This window comes from Eretmochelys imbricata, chromosome 14 (assembly GCF_965152235.1).
Source record: "Eretmochelys imbricata isolate rEreImb1 chromosome 14, rEreImb1.hap1, whole genome shotgun sequence".
NCBI lineage: Eukaryota > Metazoa > Chordata > Testudines > Cheloniidae > Eretmochelys > Eretmochelys imbricata.
The window spans coordinates 32357081-32379378 of record NC_135585.1 but is presented as its reverse complement, the minus strand read 5'-3'; the positions used below and the strand labels follow the sequence as shown (position 1 = coordinate 32379378).

At 47.1% G+C, this 22298-nt stretch overlaps 1 protein-coding gene across 1 annotated transcript in view; it reads left to right on the top strand.

Annotated features, from left to right (window-relative positions):
- The window catches only part of LOC144273975 (uncharacterized), a 65408-nt gene that overhangs the window by 17736 nt on the left and 25374 nt on the right, over nucleotides 1-22298 (top strand). Inside the window, exons 3-4 of the mRNA XM_077832703.1 lie at nucleotides 6923-6997; nucleotides 16074-18303. Coding sequence (XP_077688829.1) covers nucleotides 6923-6997; nucleotides 16074-18303 — 2305 coding nt within the window. The remainder of the gene's footprint in view (nucleotides 1-6922; nucleotides 6998-16073; nucleotides 18304-22298) is intronic.

Genomic DNA, 22298 nt, shown 5'->3' with positions numbered 1-22298 from the left:
GCCTCATCCACTGCTTTCCAGGCCCAGGTGCCCATCCAGGAGATCTGCAGAGTGGCGATCTGGTCCTCAGTGCATACGTTTGCCACCCACTATGCCATCACCCAGCATGCTAGAGATGATGCAGCTCTCGGCAGAGCGGTGCTCCAGTCAGTGATTCATAGAATCATAGAATCATAGAATATCAGGGTTGGAAGGGACCTCAGGAGGTCATCTAGTCCAACCCCCTGCTCAAGGCAGGACCAATCCCCAATTAAATCATCCCAGCCAGGGCTTTGTCAAGCCTGACCTTAAAAACTTCTAAGGAAGGAGATTCTACCACCTCCCTAGGTAACGCATTCCAGTGTTTCACCACCCTCCTAGTGAAAAAGTTTTTCCTAATATCCAACCTAAACCTCCCCCACTGCAACTTGAGACCATTACTCCTTGTCCTGTCCTCTTCTACCCCTGAGAATAGTCTAGAACCATCCTCTCTGGAACCACCTCTCAGGTAGTTGAAAGCAGCTATCAAATTCCCCCTCATTCTTCTCTTCTGCAGACTAAACAGTCCCAGTTCCCTCAGCCTCTCCTCATAAGTCATGTGTTCCAGACCCCCAATCATTTTTGGTGCCCTTCGCTGGGCTCTCTCTAATTTATCCACATCCTTCTTGTAGTGTGGGGCCCAAAACTGGACACAGTACTCCAGATGAGGCCTCACCAATGTCGAATAGAGGGGAACGATCACGTCCCTCGATCTGCTTGCTATACCCCTACTTATACATCCCAAAATGCCATTGGCCTTCTTGGCAACAAGAGCACACTGCTGACTCATATCCAGCGTCTCGTCCACTGTCACCCCTAGGTCCTTTTCCGCAGAACTGCTGCCTAGCCATTCGGTCCCTAGTCTGTTCCTATTCCTATTCCTTAACCCCCATGGCAGGATTTGGGAGTCCCCTGATTGGAACTGATGTGAACAAGTACTCGAAGAAGAAAAAAAGATGGTTACTCACCTCCTTGTAACTGTTGTTCTTCGAGATGTGTTGTTCACATCCATTCCAATACCCACCCTCCCTCCCCTCTGTTGGAATAGCTGGCAAGAAGGAACCGAAGGGGGGTCGGGTCGGCAGGGTCATATATTGAGCGCCATGGAGGGGGCGCCACTCCAGGGGGCTCCCTGGCCGACCCGATGGGACCTGCTGAGGGGAAAAGTTTCTGACGACCGTGCATGTGGCGTGTACACACCTGATTGGAATGGACATGAACAACACATCTCGAAGAACAACAGTTACGAGAAGGTGAGTAACCGTCTTTGTTTCTTCAAGTATAAAGACACCACATGGTGTCAGGCTGTTATTAATATTAGTTGTGATCATTATGGTGGCATATTATGGCCCCAGGGCTCCGTCATGCCATGCACAGCACAGAAACAGTGACTGAGATCAGGGCCCCATTGCACCAGTGCTGCACACATACGATGACTGAGATCAGGGCCCCATTGCACCGGTGCTGCACACATACGATGACTGAGATCAGGGCCCCGTTGTGCCGGGCACTGCACAGACACAGTGAGAGACAGTCCCCTGATCTCGGTCACTGTGCGTCCGTGCAGCATCAGGCACAATGTAGCTCTGGGACATTTATGTGCCACCATAATGCTCACAACTAATATTAATACTTGAAGTCTTGCATGACCTTTTCATATTCAAACTAGGGAAACGCAGCCTAGATGGAGCTACTATACAGTGGGTGCAAAACTGGTTGGAGAACTGTTCCCAGAGCATAGTTATCAGTGGTTCACAGTCATGCTGAAAGGGCATAACAAGTGGGATCCTGCAGAGATCAGTTCTGGGTCGAGTTTTGTTCAATATCTTCATCAATTATTTAGATAATGGCATAGAGAGTACACTTATAAAGTTTGTGAATGATACCAAGCTTGGAGGGGTTGCAAGTGCTTTGAGGATAGGATTAAAATTCAAAATGATCTGGACAAACTGGAGAAATGGTCTGAAGTAAATAGGATGAAATTCAATAAGGACAAATGCAAAGTACTCCATTTAGGAAGGAACGATCAGTTGCACACATACAAAATGGGAAATGACTGCCTAGGAAGGAGTACTGCGGAAAGGGATCTGTGGGTCATAGTGGATATATCTGGGGATAATAGTGGACCATCAATTAAATATGAGTCAACAGTGTAACACTGTTGCAAAAAAAGCAAACATCATTCTGGGGTGTATTAGCAGGAGTATTGTAAGCAAAATACGAGAAGTAATTCTTCTGCTCTACTCTGCGCCGATTAGGCCTCAGCTGGAGTATTGTGTACACTTCTGGGCGCCACGTTTCAGGAAAGATGTGAACAAATTGGAGAAAGTCCAGAGAAGAGCAACAAAAATGATTAGAGGTCTAGAAAACATGACCTATGAGGGAAGGTTGAAAAAATTGGGTTTGTTTTGTCTGGAAAAGAGAAGACTGAGAGAGGACATAACAGTTTTCAAGTACATAAAAGATTGTTACAAGGAGGAGGGAGAAAAATTGCTCTTCTTAATCTCTGAAGATAGGACAAGAATCAATGGGCTTAAATTGCAGCAAGGAAGGTTTAGGTTGGACATTAGGAAAAACTTCCTAACTGTCAGGGTGGTCAAGCACTGGAATAAATTGCCTAGGGAGGTTGTGGAATCTTCATCATTGGAGATTTTTAAGAGCAGGTTAGACAAACACCTGTCAGGAATGGTCTAGATAATACTTAGTCCTGCCATTAGTACAGTGGTCCCAAGGCCCTCTCAAGGTCCCTTCCAGTCCTATGATTCTATGATTCTCTGCTGGAGCGGGGCATAGTGAAATGAACAAGTTTCTCCTACCAGTTCATGTGCTTTTATTCTTTATTTTATTTTTTTTAAACTAAACAAAAAGCACTCCATTTCTATTTTCTTTTTATATTTTTCTTAAACCACTTTTCCATTAATTTTGTAACTTTAAAAACTTTTCTATATTTAAATTCCTGTACCTCTCTTCTCCCCCCCATATATGTGTGTGTGTGTGTATATATATATTTAAATTTTCGGCTTATTTATATATTTTTTAAACCATTTGCTTTTTCCTAAATCCCCAGGCCACTTTGTATTATTTTCAATAATTTATTTTACATCTCTGCGAAGCTGTATTATTATTTTCATATATATATTAAATCACGGCCTATATGGATTGAATATTTGTCATAGTTTTTGTTTGGTTTGGTTTGCTGTTCTTTTTTAGAGAATCTGAGCCAAAGTTTTGTCCACTCAGTTGCTGTTTGCATTTCAGAATTGCTTGGGGCTCATTTCCATCTCCTAGATGTACAAGGACCAGCACCTCAAGCCCCAATCCTGCAAACAATCAGGCCGATACAGTTTTTGTACTGATAGAACTATGTTGTTATTGTTAATAATCATCATCATCATGTTTATTGTGGTAGGACCTAAGGACCAGCCAAGAACGGGTCCCCATTGTGCTAGGTGCAGTAGAAACAGAGAAGTTGATAGTCCATGCCACAAAGAGCGAACAGTTGAAATAGACCAGACAGACCCAGGGTGAGGGAAGGAGTAGAACACAGCAGGAGAGTGAGAGATGGGATGGGAGCAAATGACACGTTAGTGCCATGGGGTATTTTTTGTTCTGGGAGGGGGGGAAGTGGTTAGTTAGGAAGGGATCAGCTAGATGGAAAGAAAAGGGAAGGGAGAGGGGACATGAAAGGGAAGAGGTAGGCAAGAGGGGGGACAGGGCAGGTGTGGAGTGAAGCAGGTGAAGAGACAGTGAGGATGTGTGTGTGGGGGAGGTTTGGAACAAACAGCTTCTCAGCACAGGGCAGAGGAAGTCCAGTCAAAGCTGCAGTCAGTTCCCTGAATGTCCAAAGGTCACTGCTGTGACTGGAGTCTCTGGCTGGCTCCTCTCTGCAGTTTTCCCTAAAGGCCACATGGCAGGGGGGAGGGGAGGCGAGGCACCACCTAAGTCCTATGGCCCCCAGAGTTTGTCCATGTGTGTGTGAGGGGGTCCCTCTGCACAGTTCTGGGTCCAGGGGGTGCTGAGCCCATTTTATCCCCTTCCCCAATTACAGCCCTACTTTGGCTGCTTCACTCAGGGGCAGTATTTATTTATTGATATGATTATAGTAGTTTTCAGAGTAGCAGCCGTGTTAGTCTGTATTCACAAAAAGAAAAGGAGTACTTGTGGCACCTTAGAGACTAACCAATTTATTTGAGCATAAGCTTTCGTGAGCTACAGCTCACTTCATCGGATGCATTATAGTAGTGTTTACGCAGTTATGTGGCTATAAAGGTGCCTTATACCGTGATAGCTTATTCCCCTTCCTGTACGTGAATAAACTGTACCAGTAATATGGACCTTTAGCCCCATAATACTGTGTCCACAGTAAAGGGGGTTATACTGCTTTAACTACACTAGTAAAGATACAGTGGTACAACTTTCTAGTATAGACAAGACCTTACACTGACTTGCTCCACCAGAAGTCATCTGCTCGGGGTAGAAACTGTTGGGGGAGGTCCCTGGCCTGTGTTCTGCAGAAGGTCAGACGAGACGATCAGAATGGATCAGAAGGGAGTTCTCCTGTTGCTGTAGCTAATCCTCCTCCCTTCGATGCCATGATTAGGTCCACCCAGCTGCATCTACACCGAGGGTTAGGCTGACCTAATGATGTCACACAGGGTGCAGAATTTTTCCCAGACTTGAACTAATTTTGTAGGTGTAGACCAGGCCTATGTGCTTAACGTTTCTCACCTGTGTAGTGTTAAACATGTGCACAAGTGTAGGTGGGATGAGGGCACTGCCCGCTAGCAGGCCAATGGATTAGATGACGCCTGTGCAAAGGAATGACAGACCCCCTCGCACTTCTCGTGGGCTCAGAGGAATAGATGGGGCTACCTGCCCATTGATTCTTTCTCTTGAGCAGGCGATGGGTGTAGCCTTGGGTTCATCACCTGGCTGCTCACTGAGCCAGCATGGGGTGGGGTAGTAATTGATTGCCGCTCTAGGCTAGCTGTAAATTACTCCCCCCTCCAGGAGTGAACGGGAGGAATTGTGACTCAGAAGGGTGTGTCTGAGGCACAGTCCCAGGGCTGGCATGACACTCTGGTCAGGGCTGGGCCTAAAGTTACAATCTCACCTGCTGAAGCCAGGGAAACAAGGCTACTACTCAAGGGCTGCAATTTTCTAAGGAGGCTAAGGCCAGATTTTTAAATGGGTTTAAGCATCTAAATACCTTTTAAAATCTGCCCCTTAGGGCCAGCCTCCAGCAAGAGGGAGACTTGTTGGTGCTCACCCGTTAGCCACCCAAACAATCTCCTCTGGGCTGTGCCAGCCCTTACTTCACCTGGCAGGGTAAAGATCAGTGTACCCCTGTCCGAAGTCCCTTTGATGCATCCCCCTGTAGCGTCCAGCCCCTTGTCCCCTCACAGAAATCCTAGGTTGACTGTCCCCAAAGGCCCAGCTTGAAGGATTGAATTCAGGATCAGCTCCTTGGATAACACCACGCACTGAGATATGTGTATAATGAAAACAACAGTACTTTTTTTTTTATCAAAGGCCAAGATTCAAGAGATAGTGAGTCATTATAATGGAAACAGAAGGGTTACGTATAAAACTAAGGCTATAGGTGCTTTCTAGAGACTAAACTTAAGAGGCTAACCTCCTGTCTCGGGCAGTCTTATCTCACCCAAAGCCTTCTGCAGGGTTTCCAACCAAGTCCAGTTGGCATCCTGTTTTAATGAATGTAAATGTGCTGCCCGTTAACTTTCTAGATGCAGGATTAAGGAGTGTGTCTTCTTGCCTTCCTCTTATGTTCCTCAAAATTCATTGTCTGCCCCATAGGCAGGACAATCCCCTGGAGTTCATTTTCTGGTGTTGTGTCTCCTGTTGACTTTGTATGTAAATGGCGCTTCCATTGTGTTGGCTTGCAATGCTTAATTTATATGTGAACGAGAGATACAGGGGTGAATATACGTCCCTGGTCTGGCAGAAACCTGTTTGTCGACCCAGCCTTGATACAAGTTCTAGGAACATATTTTCTTTACACATCCATAAGTCTATACATAGTCTGTACGCACGTTTCACAATGATATTAATGACCAGAATGACTGTGGCTTTCATTTTAGATCCTACTTGACGTTCTTTGGTGAACCAGAATATGTGTATCAGGATATTAGAATAATAGACCCATAGGGCTAGAAGGGACCACAAGGGTTATCTAGTCTAACCCGCTGCCAAGATGCAGGATATTCTTGTAACCTCCTTGACGTGTTGACATTGAAGGGCTCTTAGGCTCGTGGGGCCATATCCATTGATATTGAATGTGGTTTGGGCTCCTGACTGTCAGATTGCTTGGAAAATCCCAGGCGGGTGCAGGTGGTTCAGTCTGGCCCTTTGTGGAGCTGTGGTTCTGATTTGCCAACTTCTGTGTGAGACCCAATGTTTGCACTGGCTCAGAAGTTTGGTTTTGCTGGGTATGTGTTCATAGAGCATAGGGCCAGAAGCGGCCATTAGACCATGAAGTCTGCCCTCCTGCATAATACAGGCCATTCAGTTTCACCCAGTTACGCCAGCCTTGAGGCCAGTGACTGTCATGAAACCAAAGCATTTGGGTCCTCAGGAGACTACACCGTTGTGCCCCAGGCACAAGAGGTAGGGAAGTGGTGGGGATGGGGCAGGTGTGGAGTGAAGCAGGTGAAGAGACAGTGAGGATGTGTGTGTGTGTGGCGGGGGGCAGGGGGGGCAGAGGTTTGGAACAAACAGCCTCTCAGCACAGGGCAGAGGAAGTCCAGTCAAAGCTGCAGCTTTGAGAGACTGGGGTGTTTTGTTGATATTGGGGGCTGGAGGGGAGGGAGTGGCTGCTTTCCAGAGAGCACCTGCGCCTACCCTGCCACACATCTAACTCGTGTCCAATCCATGTTTCGCCTAGCGGAGGAGATTGCGATCAGCTGGCCCCGGATAACCGCGTTTGCCGAGTCACACAGGAGGAGAGGATTGGTCTCTGGTAAGTTGCTGTGGGTGAGGCAGTGGGCGATTGCAGTGCTTTGCTCTCCCGGACTCCACCCCCTCCCCTGTGGCTGAAGCCCTTGCTATTTGGGGAGGGCAAGATGGAGTACTGGGAGGCTGGGGGGGGCGCGGCGGGTGAAATTCCCCACTCTGTAGAGGGCCAGCAACACAAGGAATGGGGGGGATGGGACGGGTGGACTAGCAGGAGCTCAGATCACAGCTCACCAAGACACCTTTCTGTCGCACTAGTCCCACTCCAAGACCCTGATCCTGCAAACGGATGAACAGGGGCACAGGCTAAAGGATCCAGCCGCATGGATCTGAGGCAGGATTGGGGCCCATATGAGGCTTGCTGAGCTGCTGAGGGCAAAGCATGTATCAAAAATGCAAACTGCAAAGAACAAGGAAAGGCAGAAGAAAAGTGTTTTTAAATAAATCTTTAACCAGACACAGACTAATATGGAAAGGTTGCTAGGCAAATATTTTTCCTTTGCAGTTGATCTGTAATTGTCTGTAAATGTAGGGTTGGGATTCACCAGCAGGCTCTGGTTGCTTTGGGCTATTCTGGTGACACAAATCAGCCAGAAACAAAGGTTAACTGGCTGGTTATGCCAGGTTACAGCTGCGTTGCACTGAGCAGAAGCCAGGTAGGTACTGATGAATCTGTCCAGATGCAACCTCAGCAGATGCAACCCCAACAACATTCATACTACACTAGAATGGGGCCCTAGTCTGAAAAGTGACCACCTTCCTCAACAGCGCTGCTGCTTGTGTGCAATGTCAGCCAGAGCTGCTGACTTCCTGTAAATAAGTTCTTACTGCTGTTTACCCCTGCATGGATCTCACTACGGGACTGAGGCCTTTTATGGTGCTATTGTTCTTTATCCCTGCTAGCCCTGAGCAAACGTAGCTCCACCTCACCCATGATCAACAGCCTTGTGAATTAAATTCTGAATGCAGATACTTTGTTGTTGGTGAGGTGTGAGGCAATGGAAAAAACAGCTTGGTTTTCAGACTGCAGGCTCACTTTATCCAGCTAAGCGTTAGGAAAAAAATACATAATATGACTAGCGTGGTCTAATGGTTAGAGCACACAGAAGAATTAAGTTTAATCTGGGCTCTGCCACTGACCTTTTGGGTGACTTCGAGCAAATCTCTTCCCTGTCTATCTCCCTTTCCCCTCTCCCCCTTTGTCTTGGGCATTGCAGTGGTGAGCTCGGTGAGCCAAGCCTCTTACTATGTATATGTGCAGCATTGAGCACCATGGGGCCCTGAACTCATTTTTAATAACTTTAGCTCAACAGATTTCATCTGAGAAATCACGGACACCTTAAATATGAGCCCTCTTGGGGCTGTTTTCATGGATCCCTTTAATGGTGTTGCGCTAAGTAGTCGAAAGTCAGGAATTGCCCAAGTGAAGGTTGATCATGCAGCCGGCCCTCTGCCCCCTTTGTGCAAACACATGGCAATCCAGTCTTTAACCACTCAGTCAAGTGCTAGTTCTCATCAAATACAGTGAAACACACCATTTTTCTGACATCCTTAGATACTTTGGGGCAAGTTGGGTGGGGTTTTTTTGTTTTTCCTTTTTAATAGATGAGATTTTCACATATGTGCTAGGCAGAGCAAATCATTCTACAGCATCAACTATGTGCGAAATCAATGCTTTTCTGTGACTGGTCCGTGGACAGGTGCCAGTCCCTGAGATCTCCCTGACACAGTTTAGGAAGGCAGCAAGCCAGTCCCTGGTATCAGCAAGGTTGAGAAACACTGTGCTAAATAAAGTGCTTTTCTTTTGAGATAAGTACATTTCCATTCAACTGACATATTCTACTCTGAAATTCTCTCTGCAGTTTTTAATTCACTGATACACTGTGTCTTCCTTGTGCAAAGGTGAACAAAGCTGGAATAGCTCTGAAAATTAGCTAGCATAGTAACGTGTCTTGGTTGGTGCGCTTCAGCATTCCACATAGTCTGCAGTTTCTAATGGGCCTGAACAAACTCCCTCACTGGAAAATATGTCTGCAAGTGATGGTGTAGCTCTGCCAGCACCCCAGCTGGTGCCCATCGCTGTAGCTCTGCTGAAGCCAAACTTTAATTTGAAGTCAGTGGCGCTTTGCCAATTTACACCAGCTGAGGATCTGGCTGAAGGTTCTTTTGCAAGCTGTCATCTCCCCTTTGTTTGCAGATAGGTTCTGATTTGCTATTTTGCAAGCATTTACATCCCTCTCCTTGGGTCTTTGCCTTTCTGTATCATCGCTACAATGAAATGCGTTAACCCATCTGCCCCGACTTCCTGCTTCAGAGGAGATTCCACATTCCTTGTTCATCTGAGTCCGGTGTGATTACAGAAGGCAGTCCTGTCTCTGAATTCCTCTTATAACTCTCTTTCTATCTTTGTGCTTACTTTGTTAACTCTTTGGCTATGCCTATACTAGATGCGCTTTATCAATTTAGGAATACGGATGTACTATATTTGCAAAAGTGCTCTTAATGTGGACCCAGCTATCCTGGCTAAGATATGCACTGTCCAACCCTCATGAGTGAAAACAAGCAATACCAGTAAAACTGGACTTTTGTTTGTGTAGCTGTGTCCACATGACAGACTTTTGCCAGCACCGCCCTGCTGGTCAGCAATCACACCTCTTCACGCCCCTGACCGTCATAGCAATGCCAGTGGAAGTCTGTAGTACAGACACAGTCTTTGTTAGGATGCACTGGGAAGACAGTGTGGGACTTCATTTACAGGATCTCACCCATGGCATGGCAATGCACCTTTCTCCTTTTATGACTCCATCTAGCTTTCTATGGCCTGCACACATCTGGACTTTCACTATTGCTTTGTGGCTTAGGCTACAAACTGCCACTATTAAAAACTATTCATATGCCATTATTGCCTAGATATCCCATCCAATATCAGAACCTCTTTGTGCTGGGCACTGCAGAGATATCGTTTCTATCCTGAGGGTCTTACAGTCTCAGTGAAGAAGTCCCACAAAGGATGTATCATTACAGGTGGAGAGCTGAGGCCCAGAGAGATGAAGGGGCAGTGAGCAGGTCTGTGACAGAGCTGGCACTTGAATCTAGCTCTCCCGAAGGCTAGGCTATGATTACAATGCCATCCTTCCTGTTGCCCCTTCTTTCTCTACTCCTGTTACCTGCTCTACGCATGCTGGGCTCAGGCAGGGCGGAATTCCCCTGGGTTAGGCTGTTGCTGGAGGCGAGCCTCTTGCTCTGTGTCACTTCACAATCCTGCCTCTTGCACTCCGTCCGCATTGCCCCCATCAGCTGGGTTTGCAACCACTCTGTGACAGGCTCAGTTTGTGCTCTTGCCACATGGTAACCATGGCAGCTGCAGCCTGTCGATATTGCCAGAGGCCTCAGCTGGCACCTGGCTCTCTTTCTGTAACCGGTTCATCCTGCCGCTTTGTTACAGTGCAGATGGGCCAGTCTGGCAGAGCCCGTGCTCCTTTCCCTCTCAGAGCCCTATGTGCCCCTGGGCGGAGGGCCATCCCAAAGCCTAGGCACCACTCGAGCGTGGCATGGCCGTGATGTGCTCTTCCTCTGCATGGGGGTGGATTTCAACCCATATGGATAAAATCCAGCAGCCACAGGCCTCAAACGGGACATGGCTCTGCTAGCTATTCTTTGAAGTTGAGCTTAGTTTATCATTACAGTGTTGTTGTAGTCTTGTGGATCCCAGGATATTGGAGAGACAAGGTGGATGAGGTGATATCTTTTATTGGACCGACTTCCGTTGGGGAGAGAGAAAAGCTCTTGGACTACACAGAGGTTTTCTTCAGGTCTGTGAAAATTCAAAAGTTTGTCTCTTTCACCAACAGAAGTTGGTCCAATACAACATATTACCTCGCCCACCTTGTCTCTCCATTATGATAAGACATGCTTGAATCTGCTGTGAGATCAGAGCCTGTTAGTGGTACATTTACATTAACTTCTCGGCTGCTGGTTCTCCAGGCCTGGTGGAAAATGGGAACACAGTCTGTTTTACCAACTGAGAAGAGGGCTGCATTGTGCCAGGTGCTGTATACACACACATTGCAATCAGAGTTGCGACTGCAGTACAGGTAGCATACCTGCACTAGCTTTAACCTAGCTAGCACGGCTAAAAATAGTAGTAAAGCCAGGTCAGCACAGACCCCAGTGTGGATTAACAACGCTAGTACATTGCTTGTAAAGCCCATGCTGCTGTGTCTTCATTTTTAGCCATGTGGGTGAGATTAAAGCCAGCATGGGTATGTCTAGTTGAGCTGCTGTCAGACCTCTGGCTGCCATGGAGACATTCCATAGTGAGAGACATTTATAGTCTAAACAGACAAAGGCTGGGAGGGGAGAGAGAGGTGCAGCAACTCACCGCCCACAGAGCTAGGACTAGAACCCAGGAGAACCCTGCCTGCCTGTCCTGTGCCTTTTGCACCACATCGTGCTGCCTTTCAAGAGTTGAGGGTTTCTGTTGTCAGCAGTGAGAGGCTCACTCATGCTCTCATTAACATTATGGGGAGGTTTTTGCCATTAATTTTGGTGAGAGTGAGATTGAGCACTATGGCTGTTTCTCTGCAAATACTTTTATTTTTGTGGTGGGGCTACTCAAGTGCTTAAAGTTAAGCAAGTGCATACATGTTTGCAAGATCAGGGTCTTTCTATTTGTGTGCTAGAATACTACCCTCTATCACCTGGTTTAAGCTTACAAAGGAAACAAAAGATTCAGAGTAGCAGCAGTGTTAGTCTGTATTCGCAAAAAGAAAAGGAGTACTTGTGGCACCTTAGAGACTAACCAATTTATTTGAGCATAAGCTTTCGTGAGCTACAGCTCACTTCATTGGATGTATTCAGTGGAAAATACAGTGGGGAGATTTATATACATGGAGAACATGAAACAATGGATGTTACCATACACACTGTAATGAGAGTGATCACTTAAGGTGAGCTATTATCAGCAGGAGAGCCGGGGGGGCTTTTGTAGTGATAATCAAGGTGGGCCATTTCCAGCAGTTGACAAGAACGTCTGAGGAACAGTGTGTGTGTGGGGGAAATAAACATGGGGAAATAGTTTTACTTTGTGTAATGACCCATCCACTCCTAGTCTCTATTCAGGCCTAAGTTAATTGTATCCAGTTTGCAAATCAATTCCAATTCAGCAGTCTCTCGTGGGAGTTTATTTTTGAAGTTTTTTTGTTGAAGAATTGCAACTTTTAGGTCTGTAATCGAGTGACCAAAGAGATTGAAGTGTTCTCCAGCTGGTTTTTGAATGTTATAAGTCTTGATGTCTGATCTGTGGCCATTTATTCTTTTACGTAGAGACTGTCCAGTTTGACCAATATACATGGCAGAGGGGCATTGCTGGCACATGATGGCATATATCACATTGGTAGATGTGCAGGTGAACGAGCCTCTGACAGTGTGGCTGATGTGATTAGGCCCTATGATGGTGTCCCCTGAATAGATATGTGGACAGAGTTGGCAACGGGCTTTGTTGCAAGGATAGGTTCCTGGGTTAGTGGTTCTGTTGTGTGGTGTGTAGTTGCTGGTGAGTATTTGCTTCAGGCTGGGGGGCTGTCTGTAAGCAAGGACTGGCCTGTCTCCCAAGATCTGTGAGAGTGATGGGTCGTCCTTCAGGATAGGTTGTAGATCCTTGATGATGTGTTGGGGAGGTTTTAGTTGGGGGCTGAAGGTGATGGCTAGTGGCGTTCTGTTATTTTCTTTGTTGGGCCTGTCCTGTAGTAGGTGACTTCTGGGTACTTTTCTGGCTCTGTGAGACTGTTTCTTCACTTCAGCAGGTGGGTATTGTAGTTGTAAGAATGCTTGATAGAGATCTTGTAGGTGTTTACCTCTGACTGAGGAATTGGAACAAATGTGGTTGTATCGTAGAGCTTGGCTGTAGACAATGGATCATGTGGTGTGGTCTGGATGAAAGCTGGAGGCATGTAGATAGGAATAGCGGTCAGTAGGTTTCCGGTATAGGGTGGTGTTTATGTGACCATCGCTTATTAGCACCATAGTGTCCAGGAAGTGGATCTCTTGTGTGGACTGGTCCAGGCTGAGGTTGATGGTGGGATGGAAATTGTTGAAATCATGGTGCAATTCCTTGCAACAAAGACCGTTGCCAACTGTGTCCACATATCTATTCAGGGGACACCATCCTTGGGCCTAATTATATTAGCCACACTATCAGAGGCTCGTTCACCTGCACATCTACCAATGTGATATATGCCATCATGTGCCAGCAATGCCCCTCTGCCATGTACATTGGTCAAACTGGACAGTCTCTACGTAAAAGAATAAATGGACACAGATAAGATGTCAAGAATTATAACATTCAAAAACCAGTTGGAGAACACTTCAATCTCTTTGGTCACTCGATTACAGACCTAAAAGTTGAAATTCTTTGACAAAAAAACTTCAAAAACAGACTCCAACGAGAGACTGGTGAATTGGAATTAATTTGCAAACTGGATACAATTAACTTAGGCTTGAATAGAGACTGGGAGTGGATGGGTCATTACACAAAGTAAAACTATTTCCCCCCCCCCACTGTTCCTCATACGTTCTTGTCAACTGCTGGAAATGGCTCACCTTGATTATCACTACAAAAGGTTCCCCCCCCGCCCCCCGCTCTCCTGCTGGTAATAGCTCACCTTAAATGATCACTCTCGTTACAGTGTGTATGGTAACACCCATTGTTTCATGTTCTCTATGTATATAAATCCCCCCACTGTATTTTCCACTGAATGCATCCGATGAAGTGAGCTGTAGCTCTTGAAAGCTTATGCTCAAATAAATTGGTTAGTCTCTAAGGTGCCACAAGTACTCCTTTTCTTTTAAACAAAACAAAGGTATTTCTGTATGTAGCAGGATTCTTCCTTTATACCTGACATGCCTGTGTTTGTAGAACCTCTGGAGCTGGGGTTCTCACCCTGGTTCGGTTGGCGTGTGTTTAACTCAAAAAGAGGACAGTCTCTTCATAGGAAAGGTTACAACCACAGTCCCATTGCTAAGGGTGATTTTGATCCCTCTCGTAAATCAAAATTCCTTTTGCTTCCACATGATTTGAGTTAATTCTCCTTGGCACACGGTGCATTCCTGAAATATTTCATAAGTACTTTCTGACAGGAAAAAACTAAAAATGGCTCCTTTAGAAAATTTTGGAAAGGGCTAAGGTTTGTTTGTGCCCAGCAAAATCACACAGCTCCACCAGAGCTGTCCAGAAAACGGCAGGAAAAAAGGGGAGAATTTCAGCAAATTGGAAGTTGTTCCTCAACTATTCCACAATAGTTCCGTATTTCATTTTCGCAATTTCCATTGGAATTTCCTACTTACAATACAAGCTGGTTGCAAACTTAACAATGAAGGGACTCTCGCCTCAGTGAAATGAGCCTTATTTTAGTCTCACTCTCTAACTTCACCTGGACTAAACCGATCCTTCTGGAATTTCATACAAGTGATCTTATGCCCAAGTAGAAAAATCTCTGGACAATCTGAGACAAAAATGGGAACTCACTGGGGCAATCTGATTCAGAAAATGAAGTGATCTCAGTCCTTCAACATTTTTCTACTCTTGATTTATCTCATCATATATGATTGGGCCAGACACAGCAATCACTGGATGAAATCCTCCATCCTATATTACGAGAGTTTAGACTAGATGATCACAACGGTCCCTTCTGGTGTTAAGCCCTGTGAATCCAAAATCACTGGGCATAGAAACTCCAGATGTGCTTTAATCAGTGCTTTTGGCGAGGAGTGGAGCTGCTAGCTAGTTTGGGTGGCAGGAATTTGGGGCTAGATTATGATACACTTACATTGAATGGTACCTTACTCCATGAGCGATCCCAGTGAAATTGTTACAGGATTCAGTACAGGGGTAATTGGGTGGAATTATACAGGAGATCATACTAGATGATTTAATGGGCCCTTCTGGCCTTAACATCTATGAATCTATGCGCAAGCAAACTGTGTGTTATAATATGGCTAAATGTAAGTGTATACGTCTAGGAACAAAGAATGCAGGTCATACTTACAGGATGGGGGACTCAATCTTGGGAAGCAGTGATCTTGAAAAGGACTTGGAGGTCATGGTGGGTAATCAGCTGAACATGAGTTCCAAGTGTGAAGCTGTAGCCAAAAGGGCTAATGCAGTCCTTGGATGCATAAACAGGGGAATCTCAAGTAGAGTAGAGAGGTTATTTTACCTCTGTATTTGGCACTGGTGAAAACACCGCTGGAATACTGTGTCCAGTTCTGGTGCCCACAATTCAAGAAGGATGTTGATAAATTGGAGAGGGTTCAGAGAAGAGCCACAAGAATGGTCAAAGGATTAGAAAACCTGCCTGATAGTGATAGACTCAAGGAGCTCAAGCTATTTAGCTTAACAAAGAGAAGGTTAAGGAGTGACTTGATCGGTCTATAAGTACCTACATGGGGAACATATTTAATAACGGGCTCTTCAGTGTAGCAGAGAAAGGTCTAACACGATCCAATGGATGGGAGATGAAGCTAGACAGATTCAGACTGGAAATAAGGCATATATTTTTAACTGTCAGAGTAATTAGCCATTGGAACAATTTACCAAGGATTGCAGTGGACTGTCCATCACTGACAATTTTTGAATCAAGATTGGGTATTTTTCTAAAAGGTCTGCTCTAGGAAGTATCTTGGGGAAGTTCTCTGGCCTGTGTTCTACAGGAGATGAACCTAGATTATCACAATGGTCCATTCTGGCCTTGGAATCTATGACTCTCTGATTTATTGGGCCATTCTGGTCTTGACTTCATAGATTCATAAATGTTAATGGGACTGTTCGCAGCATAAGGTGCTACTCAATAAAGCTATGAGAATCTGGCCCTGTTTCTCAAAGGCTACTGCAATGGACATTACGGGTCATGAGGCGGGTGGCTAGGTGAGGGGAAGCAGTGGGTGGGAGCTGGGGGGGAGGGAGGGTCCCAGGGGATGGGAGGGGGCAACGGGAGCAGTCTGGCAGAGCCGGCTCCTGATCTGTTCCGTTGTGTTGATGGGTATTTGAATATGTGACAGACCCTCTCCAATTCCCTTCTCCAAAGTTTCCTTTCCTAGACCCAGGGAGTTACTGGATTCTCTCGTTGTTCCAGCAGATGATGGGATGGTGAGTGAGAATGAGGAGGAGGATGCTCAGCAGGGAGGCCTTGAGAAGGTGGACACCCAGGGGACGATGCCGGGCAAGTCGAAGGGGAGTGCTCCCCAGAGCGCTGATGTGGGGAAGGCTGGCGAGGGCCCGCAGAAGGTGGAAGGGCAGCCAAGGAAACCTTCAGGCAAGAGGCAGGGAAAATCCGCTCACCGTGGCTTCAAGAAGTTCCACCAGAGGAGCCTGCTGGGGCACAGCCGGTGCCATGACTGCGGCAAGAGCCTGGGCTTCGGCTCGGGCTTCAACAAGCGCCCGCGGTTGCGCAGTGCCGAGAAGCCCTACAAGTGCAACGAGTGTGGCAAGTGCTTCCGGCTCAGCTCCACCCTCATCACCCACCAGCGCCGCCACGCCAGCGAGAAGCCCTACAAGTGCGCCGACTGCGGCAAGAGCTTCAGTGTGGGCTCAGCCTTCATCCAGCACCAGCGGGTCCACACTGGTGGCGTCAAGCCCTGCCAGTGCAACGTCTGCGGCAAAAGCTTCAGTGCCAGCACCAGCCTGGTCAAGCACCAGAAGCTGCACCTGGAGGAGAAGCCTTACAAGTGCGACGAGTGCGGCAAGGGCTTCAACTGGAACTCACACCTGGAGCGCCACCGGCGCATCCACACCGGCGAGAAGCCCTACACCTGCCCTGAGTGTGGGAAGAGCTTCAGTTGGAGCTCCCACTTGGACCGCCACCGTCGCACCCACCTGGGTGGGGAGAAGGCCTGCAAGTGCACTGATTGCGGTCGCTGCGTCGGCTCCAACGGCACCAAGCCCCAGCGTGGAGCAGGAGGAGCTGCCGCTGCCGAAAAACCCTACCAGTGCCCTGAATGTGGCAAGGGCTTCAACAAGAGCGCCACGTTGGCCAAGCACCGGCGTTCCCATGCGGGCGACAAGCCCTACAAGTGCGAGCAGTGCGGCAAGAGCTTCGGGCTGAGCGCCTCTCTGCTGCAGCACCAGCGGAGCCATGCAGCCGGCAAGCCCTACCAGTGCGGTGACTGCGGCAAGAGCTTCGCCTGGAGCTCCCACCTGGACCGGCACCGGCGCATCCACATGGGCGAGAAGCCCTACCGCTGTGAGGACTGCGGCAAGAGCTTCTCACAGAGCTCCCACCTGGAACGGCACCAGCGGGTGCACCTGGGCTCGGAGCAGCCCTGCCAGTGCACTGACTGCGGGAAGAGCTTCCTGGCCAGCGCCAAGCGGCGCCGCGTGCTGAGCGGGGAGCGTCCCTGCAAGTGCACTGACTGCGGGAAGAGCTTCCTGTGGGGCTCCCGCGCCAGGCCTGCCCCCGTGGCGGAGAGGACCCACAAGTGCACGGAGTGCGGGAAGAGCTTCACCTACCGGGCAGAGAACGTCAAGCACCAGGGCACGCAGACGGGCGAGAAGCCCTACACCTGCCCCGAGTGCGGCAAGAGCTTTGGGCAGAACTCGGCCCTGGTGAAGCACCGGCGCATGCACACCGGCGAGAAGCCCTACAAGTGCGGGGACTGCGGGAAGAGCTTCAGCGTCCGCTCCAACCTCATCAAGCACCAGCGCACCCACCTGGGCGAGAAGCCCTACAAGTGCCCCGACTGCGGGAAGGGCTTCATCCAGAAGTCGGACCTGACCAAGCACCGGCGCATGCACACCGGGGAGAAGCCCTACAAGTGCAACGTCTGCGGGAAGTGCTTCAGCGTCAGCTCCAACCTCATCAAGCACCAGCGCATCCACCTGGGCGAGAAGCCCTACCAGTGCTCCGAGTGCGGCAAGAGCTTCATCCAGCGCTCAGAGCTCACCATCCACCAGCGCGTGCACACCGGCGAGAAGCCCTACAAGTGCCCCGAGTGTGGGAAGTGCTTCAGCCGCAGCTCCCACCTCAACCGGCACCAGCGCACCCATGCCGGCGACAAGCCCTCACTGCTCTCCGCCTCCAAGAACTCTGCCGCTGCCGCTGCCAGCAACCCCCTGCAGGCCTCCTCCGCCTTCTCCTCTGCCTCCTTCTCGTCCCCACTGGGCACCTCCTCCACCCCCCTCCCCGCCCTGCCCTCTTTCCCTTCCTCCCCCTCGCCCATCTCCATCCCTGCCCTCTCCAACAACCCGCTGGATCTGCCCTGGGCCCTGTCCTTCCCATCCCGCGCCTTCCCCCACCCTTCCTTCCCCTCGCCTGCTCCGTCCGGGGCCCCGGCCCCGTCACTAATAAACTAACCGCCCCCCCGCAGCCTCTCTGTTCCCCGTTGCTCCCCCTAATTCTCGCCTGCCTCCCTCTTCACCTCCTCCCTATCTGCCCCCTCTGCCCTGCCTTTTGCTACCCCTCTCACTCTGCCTGCTCCCAGGGCTGTGCAGTTGGCTTCCTACTCTTTCCTCCTTCCCCATTCCTTCTCCTCCTTCGAAATTCACACCATCCACCTCTTCTCTCCCCTCTCCTTGCCCTTCACATGCCTGGCTCCTCCATTCTTGGTGCGTCCAGCTTCCGTGCTGGTGACCCATCCAACATGACTGCATCTTGCTTCCTGTCCCCAACATCCTCATCTGACTCGCAGCACTGGATCAGTTTCCTTGACTCTCTTTTGACCTGGTCCTCGCCACACCCTGTTCCCTTTCTGGCCCCTCTTGGGCTCTGAATTCTTATTCCCCAGTAATCAAGTTACCTTTTTCCATACAGCCCTCTTCCTGCATACCGCCTACCCAGCTTGATGTTCCTCACATGATCTCCTGTCTATGCCTTCCTTGATGTTCTCAGCCCCTTTCTCATCTCGCTACAAATTCACACTGGGAGGTGTGAGATTCATTATTTACAATCCATTAGCCCTGGAATCCCTCGCACGTCCAACCTTTCTTGTCTATATCACCACACCCTGTCTTATACTTCTATTCCAACTCCCTTGCTGCAGGGGGACTCTGGAGAATATCCTATGATGCTGCATATTTCCTCCACTGAAGGTTAATACTCATTCTCTTCTACTATCTTCCTTGCCTAACTCTGCCCATCACCCATCCCTCAGTCTAGGTACCATCCAGTGCTTCTTCTCCCTGATTATAGCCTAGAGCTAGATGAACAACTGAGAAAGTGATTTGTGAATATGTTTGTGTTCAAATGGGCTAAATTCTATTTTGCTCCCTTTTGTGGGATCATATTATTCTATGTTACTGTTATTCACAAGTTGAGCTGTTCAGTGTTTTTGAGGGGTTTTTTAAAGAAAATATTTTTTGACAAAACATGTCCTTTTTCAAAAATGAACATTTTTGCAAAATCATTTGGGTTTTTGTTTTTTTCAAATTTTTCAATTTTGTTTTTTACAGAAGTGTTGCAAATATTTTAGGCTCTTGTTCTTTGATGTGAGTTTTTTTTTCTTCACTTTTTCACATTTTCGGTTTCCATTTTGTTTTATTTCCATTACCAGTTTTGACTGGTGGGCTTAGTAAAATGCTGGTAATTATTCAAAATCAAAAAAAATCTTTCATTGTCAAAAAATTTTCATTTCAGATTCAAACATTCCATTTTCTAAAATTATGATTTTCAAAAATGAAGACTAATCTATAAAAAAAATTCTGAAAATTTAGAAAAAATGAAAATGATCAATAACTATTTTTAAAAGCAAAAGAACAAAAATGCTTTTGAAATGTTCACAGTTAAAAAAAAAGTTTCAGCCAATTTTATTAATTGGAGGTGCCTACAACTTATTTGTGAAAATGTTCACAAATCCAGAACTTTTCCACAAATTTTCATATTCATATGTGTGTGTTCGAAAATATTCACTGGAAAGTGTGATATCCTTTTTTACAAAAGTTTCACTCATCCAATCAGGAAGCAGAAACAATACCAAGTGACTTAGGTGACCAATGGCACAAAAGACACACATAAAAGTAGTGTATAGTCAAATTAGGCAACTGGCAAACAATCCATAGAATATAAATTGTTCACGTAGGTTATTCTGCTGATATTTACAAATCATTGGCCCTGGTGTTCAGCTAGTCTTTGTTGGGGTAAATAATGGAGTGGTATCAGTTTATGACAGCTCAAGAACTGGCTCCATAAATCTATTGGTAGGAATCAGGACTGGTTTGTGAACAACCAATTCACAGAAGAAAGCTAAAATCAAAACAAATATTATTCACAATGAAAAAATTCTACCAGCTACATTGAAAGCCTCTTGACCTGCCTCTGCTTTCAGTCCTGATCAATATTCCATCTGCCTTCTCCTCTCTCTCTCTCTCTCTCCATCCAGAACTTTGCTAAGTACTTCAGATAAGGGAAAGAAATCAGTGCCATCTGGTAGGAGTCCTCTGTCCCCCACCCATGCTGCCCCAATTCTCTTCTGAACCCCAGTTCCATTTGCTCATCCTTTGATCTGTCCCCATCTCCTTTCAGTTCTTGATTTCTCTTTCTCTAGCTCTCTCCTGGACTGGTCTATACTAAAAAGTTTGATCGACCCAGCTATATTGCTCAAGAGTGTGAAAAATCCGCACTCTGGAGCGACGTAGTTAAGCTGACCTAACCCCCAGTGTAGACAGCACTAGGTTGATGGAAGAATTCTTCTATCGACCTAGCTACCATCTCTCAGGGAGGTGGATTGCCTACCCTGATGGGAGAACCCCTTCCGTCAGCGCAGGTGGTGTCTACACTGAAGTGGTATAGCTGCACTGCTGTAGCATTTCAAGTGTAGAGAATCCCTCCGTATTCCTTCCATCGGCTTTCCAGCATTCACTCCAGCACAGCAGGATCCCAGCTCCCTGACTTCCCTCCCGCTCTGTCCTTAGCCTGTTTTCTCTGCCTCTGTTGGCAATTCCACTGTCCTCCTGTCTGTCTAGAGTCACCCCCTCAGAATTATCGCAGACTCCAATCTCTCCATTCCCTTCTACCCCATCCTGGCTGTCTTCAGCTCCCAACAGTTCTTCCTCTTACAGCACCTCCCTTTCTTTCCCACTGCTCCCTGGCCCAGTCTCAACATGACCACTGCACCCTACTGCCTTCCAGCCTCCTTGCTTCCCACTTCACATCCCTTCAGTCCACGCTGACCATCTTCCTCGCTCTCTGCTCCAACTATACCACCCGCCTCCCAGATTCCAATCCTTGCTTCTTCCTGCAGCAGTATTGTAGCCCTCGCATCTGATCCCACAGACTGTCCCATTTCAGCATTGATTTCATTGGGACTCAAGCGCTTTGCTGAGCTAGGTCCCTCACCCTCCCCTCCAAGGCTGCATGAGGCTGCTCCAGCCTGCATCTCGGATCTTATCTCCTCCTACACCTCACTCCCTCGTTCCATCTTCCTGCCTACATCCCCCTGCCTAATCGTGCCCACTGTGGCCTTCAGCTGTTGGGCCAGAGCCTGAGTTAGTGCAAATCTGCATCAATGGGGCAAACACCAGGTTATGCTAGCTGAGAGGCCATATCCCATTTTCTCCATTGTGTTCCTTATTGGAAGGTGTAATAGGGAGAGAACAGAGGAGCGTATCCGGGCATTGGATAAAAGTTAAACAAGAAAGTAGGAAAGGGTTAAAGCCCCCATCCTGCAACATATAAGCACATGCTTAATTGATACAGTCCCATTGAAATCAGCAGAGTGATTCTCAGTGCATAAAGCTAAGCATGAGCATCAGTGTTTGCAGGCTGAGGGCCTAAATGAATAAACCCAATAATCGTAATAATTCAAGAAAAGTGCAAAGAGTTAAAAGATGTTTCTGGAAAACCAGTGGAAAAGGATAGGGTTAACCACAACTGAAAAATGCTAAAAAGTTTAAAAGAAAATCAGAAAAGAAGAAAACAAAAAAGGGTTAAAGGAAAAAAACCTAAAAAATAGAAAATAAGAAAGGTTAAAGTTTTAAAAAAGAAAATAGGGAAGAGTTGAAAAATATATATACAACTGTAAATGGTTAAAATTAAAAGAAATTAGGAAAAGATTAAATGTTAAAGAAAGGAATTGGAAGGGGTTAAACAATTAAAAGTAACTGAAAGGTTTAAAATAGAAATAAAAACCAGAATTGGACGGTATTAAAAATGAAATTTGAAATGTTTGAGTCTAAGAAAATAGATTTTAAAAAATGAAAAAAAAAAAGAGGAAACTGTAAAAGGTTAAAAAGTTATAAAAAATAGGAAAGGCTTCGTTGGGTTTAGCGTGTGGGTGCTGGTGGCCTGTGATGTACAGGAGGTCAGACTAGATTATTCAGT